This window comes from Microcebus murinus, chromosome 27 (genome assembly GCF_040939455.1).
Source record: "Microcebus murinus isolate Inina chromosome 27, M.murinus_Inina_mat1.0, whole genome shotgun sequence".
NCBI classification, from domain to species: domain Eukaryota; kingdom Metazoa; phylum Chordata; class Mammalia; order Primates; family Cheirogaleidae; genus Microcebus; species Microcebus murinus.
Window position 1 is genome coordinate 5,716,812 of NC_134130.1, and position 12,070 is coordinate 5,728,881.

A 12,070-nucleotide genomic window follows, 5' to 3' on the forward strand; every position below is an offset into this window, starting at 1 on the left:
GCTTGAGGCTGCGGCGAGCTGTGATGACGCCACGGCACTCCAGCCTGGGCCGCAGGGTGAGACCCTGTCTCTAAGAAATGAAATTTAAGGAATCTGAGCTGGGGAATGATCCCGGTGGTCCAGGTGGGCCCTAAATACCTGCTGCTTTTATGAGGGAGGCGGGAGGGAGACCTGACAGGGACGCAGAGCAGGCGGTCCCGGCACCTGCGGGACGCCGGAAACCACCGGAAGCTGGAAGAAGAGGCAGGGGACAGGTCCTCCCGGGAGCCTCCCGTGGGCCCGAGGCTTTGCTGACGCCTCCACGCGAGCCCAGTGACACTGGTTTTCTGGACGTGTGGCCGCCAGCACCGTGAGACCCCATTCCTGTTGTTTGGAGCCACTGAGCCGGGGACAGTTGGTCGTAGCGCCCGGAGGAAGTGAGCTCTGTCCCCGCCTGCTCACCAAGCCCTGCAGCTGCACCTGCCCGTCCCCCTGGCCCCGGCCCCAGGGCGCGTGCACCTGGGCGAGTGCCCTGCTTCTCTGGTGTCCCGGTCACTTCTCCGAGACCCTCCCGTCTACACGGCTGCGGCCAGAGGGAGCTTCGCAAAGACCCAGGGCTGGTGAGGTCCCTCTTCTGTCCTGAACTCTCCCCTGTGGCCTCATGTGTCCAAATGACCCGTCCGCCCACCCCCCCTTGACTTCCTCCCCCTCCCCCCTCGAGCCCGGCCACCCCGGCTGAACTTCAGCTCTGCCCCTCCCTGGGCCTCGGTTTCCCCATTTGGCAGCGTGGCGGGCGGCTGAGTCTGTGAGGCCTGAGCTCCACCGGGTGCCCAGGAGGCGGGCAGCACAGCCCAGCTCGCGGGCGCATGACCTCTGGCCCAGATTCCGTGGCAAGAATGTCCTGGGAGCCTCCCGCTGGGGCACGTGGCCTCGGGCGACAGTGACTGAGGCGCCCAGATGCAGGCCTGGCAGGACGCCTGTGGGAGCCTCCGGGGCCGGCCAGCCCCAGCCGGGGGCAGAGGGAGGGGGCCCCGGAGGCTCCAAATACAGACCGGTCTGTCCCCAACCAGCCCAGGGGCCGGGTCATCGAATAGTGACCCGGTGACACCCTGTGGGATCCTGTTTATAGGAAATGTCCACCACACGCAGATCCACAGAGGTGGGAGGTGGATTTGTGGCTGCCGGGGGCTGGGGAGGAGGTTGGAGGGGTGACTGCTGATGAGGACAGGGCTTCCTTTTGGGATGATGGAATGTTCTGGAACCTCTAGAGAGAGGTGGTGGTCACAGAACATTGTGAAAGTACTAAATGCCACTGAATGTACTCTCGAAAATGGTTAATTGCCTTTTAAGTGACTCTCACCTCAAATAAGAAAAAAGGGGGCCTGGTGCCATGGGTGGTGGCTCGCACCTGTAATCCCAGCACTTTGGGAGGCTGGAGTGGGAGGATCGCTTGAGGCCAGGAGTTCGATACCAGCCTGGGCAACATAGCAAGACCCCCGTCTCTACTAAAAATGGAAAAATCAGCCAGGCGCGGTGGCACTTGTATAGTCCCAGCTACTTGGGAGGCTGAGGCAGGAGGATCGCTTGAGCCCAGGAGTTGGAGGCTGCAGTGAGCTGTGATCGTGCCACTGCACTCCAGCCTGGGTGACAGAGTGAGACTCTATAAAAGAAAGAAAGAAAGAAACAAAAAGTAACTAGGCCCTGAACTTAGTTCTGGGTTCTGCTGAAACGCCCGCTGGCCGCCTGACCCGGCCCAGGCCCAGCCCGGCCCCAGCCCGCTGCTTCTCGGGGTCTCAGGTCAGGGGAGCCTTCCCCTCGTCCCTTGGCTGGGAGCCACATGGGGCTGGGTCCCCAGGCCCCCATCCAGGAATGAATGAATGAGGGAGCGAGTGGGGTTTTCAAGACACCCCCTTAGGGTAGAATCCAAGGGGTGGGAAGAGGGCAGGGAATGACTGTCACCCTGAAGCTGCGAGTGGCCCACAGTCCCAGCCCCACCGCTTCCCCGCAAGGCCCGGCGCCTCCCAGCGGCCGCTCCGGGGAGAGGGGCCGGTGCCGCCTGGTGGGCCCGCCCCGCCCGTCCCCGACATCGGCCCATGGAGCTGCAGCCCTGTGATGCCGCCTGGGCGTCCCTGTCACCAGCACCGACAAAAGCAGGGCTGCGCCTGCACCTGCGGTCGTAGGTCCGCCTGAGCCCGTGCCAGGGCGCAGCCCCCAGCCCGCCGGCAGCTGGCAGAGGGGTGGCGGGTCCCCAGCCCTGGACCTGGTGGCGTTAGCTACGGGGCACAGGGCCAGGCCTCGGACCCCTCACGCACTCACTCTCCCTGTGACCCTGGGGGAGCCGCGTCACCTCTCTCTGCCTCAGTCTCCCTCTCGTAGACTTGGGGGAGGTGCCAGGTGGGCACGGCTGTTATCGTTACTAATGGTGGGGTTGATGTTGCTATGGTTACTGCCTGCTAAACAGGCCAGATTCTGGAGAGGCCAAGGCGCGGGTGGGAGAGAGACTGGGGTCGCCCAGCCGCCCCGCCCCCTCCCGCACCACGCCCAAGGCCAAGGCCAAGGCCAAGGCCAAAGCACGAAGCACAGCCCCGCCGCTCAGACAGCTTATTTATTTCACATAAAAATCCCCCAAGCCCACGGAGATGGCGTCTTCACGTCACGACAGTCAGACCGTCACGGTCGCTCCTGGTTTTGAAAAACCGCAGAACTCACCGCAGGATGGGGGATGGGCGCGCGCACTACGACTTGGGGGGGGGGGTTCCTGCCGCGTCCCAGTGTCACCAAAGAGAAACCGAACGTCCCTGTACGACGATGGCTCGGGGTCGGTTGCATTTTGTCCAAAACTGTTCCTCCCGCCCCCAGACAGAAATCTGCCGCAAAGCCGGCCTTTGGTTGGGGTGGGAGCGGCCCGCTTGGGGACGGTGGCCCCCTTGGGACGGAGCTGTCCCCACCGGCGACAGGTGGCCAGCCCAGAGGTGTGGACGTGTGGCCTCCCCGGGGGCCTCTCTCTGCTCGGGCCGCTGCGGCCGCTTCGGGGTCCCGCATGCCGAGGTCCGGGCTGCGCTGGTGGTCCGAGGGGTGGGGGTGGGTCCCGGCGTCACCGCTGGAGGGGGTAGGAGGACCTTGTTGTGCTGCCGTAGGCACCCAGTAACTCACGGTCCGCGCGGTAGGACAAGTCCCTTGCGATCGCTGGCTCCTTCGTTCGATTTGGGGGAGGAGGCCCCAGTCCTCAAGGACGACCGAGGCTCGGGGTCACTGTCACTGCTCGGGGGAGAGAGGCTCATGCTGGGGTGACGGCCCTTTGGTCACGGGGCAGGGACAGACCGTCCGTCTGCCGGGCCTGGCCGGCATCTGCCGGAAGCTGCCAGCTCGGAGCGCTCGGACGGTGCCTGTCGTCTTGCGTTGGCTGCGGCGGAGACGCCATTCCCTGGGGTGGGAGTTTGGGGACTTCTGGGCCACGTGCCCGCCTAGGTGGCGGGGCAGCCACGGGGTCCTCAGAGCACCTGTTGCCGTGGGCAGCCGGGAGAGGCCCTCCCCCCGCCTCTGCGCCTCAGTCTCCAGGTGACACACCCGACCCCCAGACACCACCCTGCCTTTGTCCTTTATTTGACACTTGGGAAGCACAAACATAAAAGCCCACCAGACCCCCAAATGTCCCAGCCTCAGCAGGACGGCGACGGGGCCAGAGATGTCCCCGGCACGGCCAGCAGCTCCCAGGTGGGGCTCGCGGGCCCCCTGCCGGCTGGGAAGCGGCCTCGCTCAGGGCGGGCGCCGCCGGTTTCGGGGTGGGATGTCCAGTTCCCCGTCACACGTGGCAAGTCGTCCTGCATCCCGGCCCTCAGCACTGAACGCCACCAGCTGCCCTCCGGTCCTGGGATAACCCGACAGGCGCCTCCTGGCCGTCCCAGGTCAAGAAACACTCGACATTTCCCCTGAGGCCGTGAGCCCCGGTGACGCGAGGTGGTGACGCGTGGTGACGCGTGGTGAGAAGTGAACTGCAAAGCCAGAAAGAGGGGTCCGGGGAACGTGCCCGCGCCAGTTTTGCTCAGGTTCACAGACAAAGAAACACTTAGGATTGGAGGGGACCTCACGCACCACTTTCTGCAAACACTGTCCAGCCTTTTCTTGAATGCCCCCAGAGACGGGGAGCTCACTGCTTCTAGAGGCCACCTGACCGGGTGACTGGTGTTTGGACCACGTTAGAAAAGTCCGTCTTTCCTCCCGGGGTAGATCTTCCTTCTGAACGAGGGCCCCCTGCTCCAGGCTTCGAACGAGCGTGGCCTCGGCCAGTCCCTCACTGGGATTTATTTTCCCAAGTGACTTTCAACACACTCGAGCGTCCGATGCCCTGTATCTTCCTGTTTCTGGGCCAGGCTATTCAGAGCCGCCTTCCGAGCCCCCGCGGTGAGGTGGGCACGGCTCCTTCGCTGGGTTGGAGGTATTGGTGGGGATCGCCCTGTGGCGTGGCATCCGAGTTAAAGGGGCTCGAGAATGTTCTAGATTGCTGCAGTGTCGCAAGAACAACCAGCAGCAGATCTCACTTGTGCTGTGGCCTCCGAGGCTCCCAAAGAGGCGAAGGGGGTGGGTCAAACGCAGAACCACGCGTGTGCATTTTGGACAGAGGCTGGTGGCTGGGCGGTGGCCCTGGACGCGGCTCGGCGAGGAGGGCGGGAGGGGGCTGAGCTTCCAGGCCCGGGGGTGGGGACGGGGGCCGCGTTCCGGAAGGCAAAGGCACAGGAACAAATGCAGACCCAGCCGGAGTGCGGGGCTGGGGGGCGTCTGTGGCTCCAACCTGGGACAGGTGACGGGTCACAAGCAGGAGGATGGACTTGAACTTCGTGCCCGGCGCTGGCAGGGGCAGCACGTGGAGTGTCCGAGGTCACAGGGTTGGGGGCAGGAGCAGAGGTCACCGGGGCCCTGTGGGCCACGCCCTGGGCGTCTCACTGTCCCGTGCTGGGGGCTCGCGAGCGCAGAAGGCGGAGGGCTCGGACCCCGGCCCTCGTCTGGGACGCACGGATACTGCATCGCTTTTCTTTTTTTTAAAAAAATGTTTTCAAGCAGCTAAAAAGGACACTGGGTTTCAGAGATGAGTGGAGGGGACTGGAGCCCTCGGGGGGCGGGGAGTCGAGGCGAGGAGGGATGAGGTCCGGGGCCAGAGGGCATCAGAGAGGTTTCTTGGCATCTGGAATCCTCTTGCGTGTCCTTCTCTGTGCTCTGGTCACCTCAGGACATGCTGGAGAGAAACACAGGCCGGGTTTTTGTTAGTAGTAAAACTGGAAGATGCTGGTCCACGTGGGCAGAATCCAAAAGGGTGATCTAACCCGGCGCTGGTGAGCTCTGAAGGCAAGAACTATTTGTTGCTCTTTAGAGGCTGTCACCCGCCACCACCTTTTTTCTTTTTTTTTGAGACAGAGTCTCACTTTGTTGCCCAGGCTAGAGTGAGTGCCGTGGCGTCAGCCTAGCTCACAGCAACCTCAATCTCCTGGGCTCAAGCAATCCTCCTGCCTCAGCCTCCCAAGTAGCTGGGACTACAGGCATGCGCCACCATGCCCGGCTAATTTTTTCTATATATATTAGTTGGCCAATTAATTTCTTTCTATTTTATAGTAGAGACGGGGTCTCACTCTTGCTCAGGCTGGTTTCGAACTCCTGACCTTGAGCAATCCGCCCGCCTCAGCCTCCCAAAGTGCTAGGATTACAGGCGTGAGCCACCGCGCCTGGTCTGCCACCACCTTTTGAGCCAGGCTCTGAAGGGGGCGTCCTAACCGGTACCACAGCAAAGCAGACCCTTGGCACTTGTGCCCTCAGTGGGACCGGATGGAGGTGTCAACCCACCCATTTGTCCATCTAGCCATCCACCCACTTACCCACTCATCCACCCACCCACCCATCCACACATCCATCTATTCATCCATCCATCCATCCATCTACCTACCCACCCATCCACCCACCCATCCACTCATCCATCCACCCACCTACCCATCCATCCACCCACCCATCCATCCACACATCCATCCACTCATCCATCCACCCACCTACCCATCCATCCACCCACCCATCCATCCACACATCCATCTATTCATCCATCCATCCATCCACACATCCATCTACCTACCCACCCATCCATCCACACATCCATCCACTCATCTATCCATCTATCCATCCATATACCTACCCACCCATCCACCCACCCATCCATCCATCTATCCATCTACCTACCCACCCATCCACCCGCCCATTCATCCACACATCCATCCACTCATCCATCCATCCATCTACCCATCCATCCACTCATCCATCCATCCATCCATCCATCCATCCATCCATCCATCCATCCATCCACCCATCCATCCACACATCCATCTATCCATCCATCCATCCATCCATCCATCCATCCATCCATCCATCCACCTACCCATCCATCCATCCATCCATCCACCCACCTACCCATCCATCCATCCACCCATCCATCCATCCATCCACCCACCTACCCATCCATCCACCCACCTACCCATCCATCCATCCACCCATCCATCCATCCATCCACCCACCTACCCATCCATCCACCCACCACCCATCCACCCACCCACCCATCCATCCATTTATCCACCTACCTACCCACTTATCCACCCGCCCATTCATCCACACATCCATCCATCCATCTACCCATCCATCCACTCATCCATACATCCATCCACCTACCCATCCATCCACCCACTCATCCATCCATCTATCCACCACACTCACCTTGTTTCCTGATCTTCTGTGACGAGAGCAGATCTGTGTGAGAGAGAGAAGGGGCATGGCATTATTATGTGCCTATTTTGGGGCACGAGGGCATTTTCTACCTATTGGTGGAGGCTGTGAGCCCCATGAGAGGGGACACTGCTCGGTCTGGTCCCTTGCAGACGTCAGTGTGCACCTGCTGCGTAACAAACGAGCCTGGATGGGCAGTTTTGAGGACATTGGCCAAGGCCCTTCACTAACACAAAACAAAACCAATACTGTCGCTCAGGATACCTGCTGGACTCGGGGAGGCTGGATCTACCCGCTGGGACTTGGACAAAAGTCCCCTTTTATCATTATGAAGACATCTGATCGCGGTAGCACGATAGCATCGCCGTAACTTTTATCTGAACGTTTCTGTGTGCTTAGCCTTGAACGGAGACACTATGAGCATTAATGTGGGTCCCTTTATTCAACCCTCCCGCTGGCCCTGTGGTCACCCCCGCTTTACAGGTGGCAGCACTGAGGACCAGAGGGTCACCGATGTGCGTGAGGCCACAGTTAGGACGGGGCCGGGCTGGGATGTCCACACTATGAGCAGGTGGTTTTGGAATCGGAGTCATTGGCTGAAGGTGGAGCTCTGGGGGACACCAGTGAGTAATGCCCTGGACTTCCCGCTCCACGTGGGCCCCCGCCCGACGTGCTGGCTTTGGCTGCTGTGGCCGCTCACAGGACGATGTGAGGGCAGCCCCTCCTGGGAAAAGCCCCTGAGCTGTGCCAACCCTGCAGCGTGGGCCCCATCGGCCGGTGGGCGCGGCTGGAATCGGCTCAGTCTACGCGGAGACCATGTGGCTGCGTGGCCCACCTTGCTCCCGGGCGGAGGCGTCACTCGGTTCTGTTTTCTGCCCCTGGGGACTTGGCAGCCCCCGGTCTCGCCCCAGGGTCATGTGCCACCCACCTGTCCTCCACCGGCCCCACCTCCGGCTTCTCTTCGGACCTGGGCAGGACGAACTCCGGCGGGGGCCTCGCGCTGTGGACAGAGAGCGAGAGGGGTCAAGGGGTCAAGGGAGACCAGCCAGGCCGGGCCGAGGGTCTCTCAGCTCCCCCCACCGGCCTCGCCGTTTTTTCCCCTCTCCCCGGGGACCTGTTTTCCAGATGGGCGTGGCTTCCCTCTCCAGGCTATTTGAGAAAACTTCTAGAAACAGGACTCTGTTTTATGTGCCTCTGTTTCCTCCGGGGCTGGCATCAGACCTGGCGTCATAAATGGCTTCAAGCCGCAGAAAGCCTCGGCGCTTGCACAGACTTGCTGTGTGGCCTCGGGCAGGTGCCTTGCCCTCTCTGGGCCACAGATTTCTTGGCTGTGAGACGCTGATAAGCATCCTCGCCCTGCCTGGCCCTCGCGGGGATTCTAAAGTACCCAGGAGCTGGTCTGAGGACTCCATATCGGGTTGGGGCCGGAACAGTCCTAAAATTCTGTATGCGATGCAAGTGGCCCGTGCCACCCGTGGAAACCGAGCCAATACGTTAGCGAGGGTGCGTTTCCGTGTCTGCCGGGGTCGATGTCAGGCTCATGTTCCGTCAGTGACGAGACACCTTGATGTGACACCACAGTGACGACTATTCTTTACGGAGCGTGAACCCGGTGCCCCCTCTTTTTGCCAGGTTGTTCCTGAATTTTCGCAATAACCGCCAAGGCGGGTGGGAACTTTTTGCTTCCTTTGCACCTGGAGCCCGGGTCTAACTCCAAAGCCCCCGCCAGAAGGGCAGGGCCTTGAGCCGTGGGCAAGATGTTGGTCCCTGCCGAGCAGAAGTCACCGGGCCACCCCCGACCTGAGGACCCAGCTCAGCCCCCAGCCCCGGACCCAGCCCCGATCCAGCCCCGCCAGGGGCCACTCTGCACGTACCTCTCTCTCCTGGCCTTAAGCCTTTCCTCCTCATACCTGAACGAAAGAAAAGGACATCAGACACAACCCTCCTTTCCCCAGGATTTTCTTCTCCTTTGTGAGCAGAGAAAACAATCTCACAGTCGTGTGCAAACACACACAGGGCTGCAGGGCAGTGCGTGTGGCCCGAGCCAACAGTTTCTTGTCTTCTTGTGCACATTTCCTGCTCCAACTTTGCAAGTTCCCCAAGGCGGGGGACATCTACCCTGCTGCTGCATTGCAGCATCTGTGCCATGTTACTCAGCAGACATTTTTTGCCCCGTTCAGCACCAGCGGCTGGACAGCGCCCTGACAAGGCAATGCCCTCCAGACACCAGTTAATCCACCTGTCCCTGTATCAGCGCTCCTCAGACTTTCTCTGTAAAGTGATAGGAAGTAACTATTTTTGGCTTCGAGGACCAGACAGTCTCTGTTGCAACTACTCAACTCTGCACATCTGCACGGATGATCTGTAAGCGAATGAGCATAACTGCGTGCTAATAAAACTTTATTTACAAAAACAAGCAGAGTGGGCCGGGTGTGGTGGCTCATGCCTGTAATCCTAGCACTCTGGGAGGCCGAGGCTGGAGGATCACTCAAGGTCAGGAGTTCAAAACCAACCCGAGCAAGAGCGAGACCCCATCTCTACTAAAAATAGAAAGAAATTAATTGGCCAACTAAAATGATATAGAAAAAATTAGCTGGGCATGGTGGTGCGTTCCTGTAGTCCCAGCTACTCGGGAGGCTGAGGCAGAAGGATCACCTGAGCCCAGGAGTGTGAGGTTGCTGTGAGCTATGATGACGCCACGGCACTCTAGCCCGGGCAACAGAGTGAGACTCTGTCTAAAAAAATAAAGAAATAAAAATAAAAAATATATAAAATAAAAGGTGATGCTTAGAGTCCTTTTGCACTGCTGGTGGAAACGTTAACTGATGCAGTCCCTATGGAAAATAGTATGGTGGTTTCTCAACACCTTAAATATGGAATTTTCAGCAATTCCACCTGTGGGTGTATCCTCAAAAGACTCGAAAGCAGGGACTGGAAGAGATATTTGTGCGCCCGTGTTCACAGCAGCACTGCACACAGCGGCCAGAGGGTGGGAACAGCCCAGGTGTCCATGGACGGACGGATGGACACACACGACGTGGTCCGTCCACACGCTGGAATATCACGCAGCCATGGAAAGGGAGGAGGCTGTGACACAGGCCACACCTTGAGCACATCGTGCTCAGTGAGAGACGCCGGACACAGAAGGACACATCCCATGTGACCCTACTCCCAGGAGGTCCCTGGAGTCGTCAGAGCCACAGGGACAGGAAGCAGGGTGGTGGGTGCCGGGGGGGCTGGGGAGGGGGCGGGGGGGGGGCGGGGAGGGAGTGTTTCTTGGGGACAGAGCGTCAGTTTGGGAAGACGAGAAAGTTCCGGAGACGGAGGGCGGTGACGCTGCGCAGCGCTGGGAACGTGCTCAGTGCCGCTGAGCTGTGCGCTTGAAAACGCCTAAGATGGCAAATTTTATGTTCTATTTTACCACAATTTTGGAAAATGATGCTTAATGAGAATTTTCTGTGGCTTGAAATGACTGCGGGGAGCGGCGCTGGGGGGTATTGATGACGTGGTGCTTGTTGAAAACAGAGCAGCACCACAGCTGCGTGCCCACGCCCAAGCCCTGGGTGGCCCGAGGGACTCTAGGAAGTCAAATGGGCGCGGTCTAGTCCCCCCACCCCCCCACCGCCGGCGCCGTGGGGGCAGGGCGGGGAGGAGCCTGGGGCGGAAGGTGGGGGCGGGGCGGGGAGGAGCCTGGGGCGGAAGGTGGGGGCGGGGCGGGGAGGAGCCTGGGGCGGAAGGTGGGGGCGGGGCGGGGAGGAGCCTGGGGCGGAAGGTGGGGGCAGGGCGGGGAGGAGCCTGGGGCGGAAGGTGGGGGTGGGCGCGGGGAGGAGCCTGGGGAGGAGCCCGTGGGGTAGGGCGCGGGTGGCCGGGGACACTCACTGCAGGACGCAGTCCGGGATCTGCACGTGGTCCATGGGGATGAGCTGCCCCAGGTCTTCCAGGCTGTGCACGTACTGGATCTTGCTGATGAACTTGACGCTGGCGGGGCAGGGGGCGGGCCGGGTCACCAAGGCGCGGACGGAGCACCGGGGCCAGGGCCGCCCCAGCACGTATGTCCCCACCTCCCGCCCCTCCCACCCGAGGCCAGACTCCGTCGTCTCTGGGGTGGACAGAGCAGACCCCGAGTCCGCCCCGAAGCCCTGGCGAGCAGGGCCACGTGCTCGGCGCCTGTCCCCGGTGAATGATCTCATGCGATGAGGCTGAGAGACCAGGAGATTCTACTGGACTCTGGGCGGTGTTCCCGCCATTCATTCATTCATTCATTCATTCATTCATTCATTCATTCATTGTTTCATCCCTCTCTCTCTTACTTTCCTCCTTTTTTTTTTTTTTTTTTTTTAGACAGGATCTAGCTCTGTAGCCTGGGCTAAAGTGCAGTGGTGTCAGCATAGCTCCCTGCAGCCTCCAACGCCTGGGCTCAATCGATCCTCCTGCCTCAGCCTCCCGAGTATCTGGGACTACAGGTCCGTTCCACCTCGCCTGGCTAATTTTTGTATTTTTTGTAGAGACGGGGTCTTGCTATGTTGCCCAGGCTGGTCTTGAACTCCTGAGCTCGAGCGATCCTCCCACCTCGGCCTCCCCGAGTGCTAGGATTGCAGGCGTGAGCCGCCTCGCCCGGCCAACACTCAATATGTTTCCCCACGCTTGGCACTTCGTAACTATGCATTTGTCATTTAAAACTATTTAAGGCCATAACACACATTCATCTTGGAGAAGCTGGGTGACACGGATGAAACACGCGTGCACACGGTGTCCCGCACGGGCCCCGGCCCCCGGCCCACCTGATGAAGGGGCGGGAGATGGCCAGCACGGTCCGGATGAACCACGACGGGTGCACGATGATCAGGGACTTCAGGTTTTTCCGCAGTCTGTGTGGGGAGCAGAGGAGGGGTGAGCGCCGGGCGGGCGGGGAGGGGCCCGGGGAGGGGAGGAGCAGGGGTGAGAGCCCCACGCCAGCGTTCCCACGCAGGCGCCGCCTCTGCACGTGGCTCCAGGTGCCCATCACATCCCTGCTCCGACCCCTGCCCCACCCGGAGTCGCGGGTCCCCCCGCAGGACACGGACACAGCCCTGGCTCCCTAAGACCCCTGGGGGGTGGGAATAAGGGAGAGACCGAAATGTTGCGTGTCCATACTGTGGAATACCACACAGCCATGAAAAGGGACGGCAGAGGGAGGACGCCATGGGAACACTAAGGCAGAGATAAGGGTGACGCGTCTAGAGGCCGAGGGACCCCAGAGCTTGCCAACGGCCCCCAGACGGTCGGAGAGAGGCGCGGAACAGAATCGCCCCACGCGCCTTGGAAGGGGCCCACGCTGGGACACCGTGCTGCCGGGCTT

The 12,070-nt window shown here is 60.6% G+C and overlaps 1 protein-coding gene across 1 annotated transcript in view; it reads right to left on the reverse strand.

The window, feature by feature from the left end:
• Window positions 1-3,104: 3,104 nt before the first annotated feature.
• Window positions 3,105-12,070, reverse strand: part of ATCAY (ATCAY kinesin light chain interacting caytaxin) — a 31,687-nt gene continuing 22,721 nt past the window's right edge. Inside the window, exons 8-13 of the mRNA XM_012769300.3 lie at window positions 11,514-11,600; window positions 10,612-10,710; window positions 8,607-8,642; window positions 7,661-7,732; window positions 6,724-6,756; window positions 3,105-5,209 (exon numbers count right to left, since the gene is read on the reverse strand). Of these exons, the coding sequence (XP_012624754.1) occupies window positions 5,200-5,209; window positions 6,724-6,756; window positions 7,661-7,732; window positions 8,607-8,642; window positions 10,612-10,710; window positions 11,514-11,600 (337 nt within the window). The 3' untranslated portion in view covers window positions 3,105-5,199. The remainder of the gene's footprint in view (window positions 5,210-6,723; window positions 6,757-7,660; window positions 7,733-8,606; window positions 8,643-10,611; window positions 10,711-11,513; window positions 11,601-12,070) is intronic.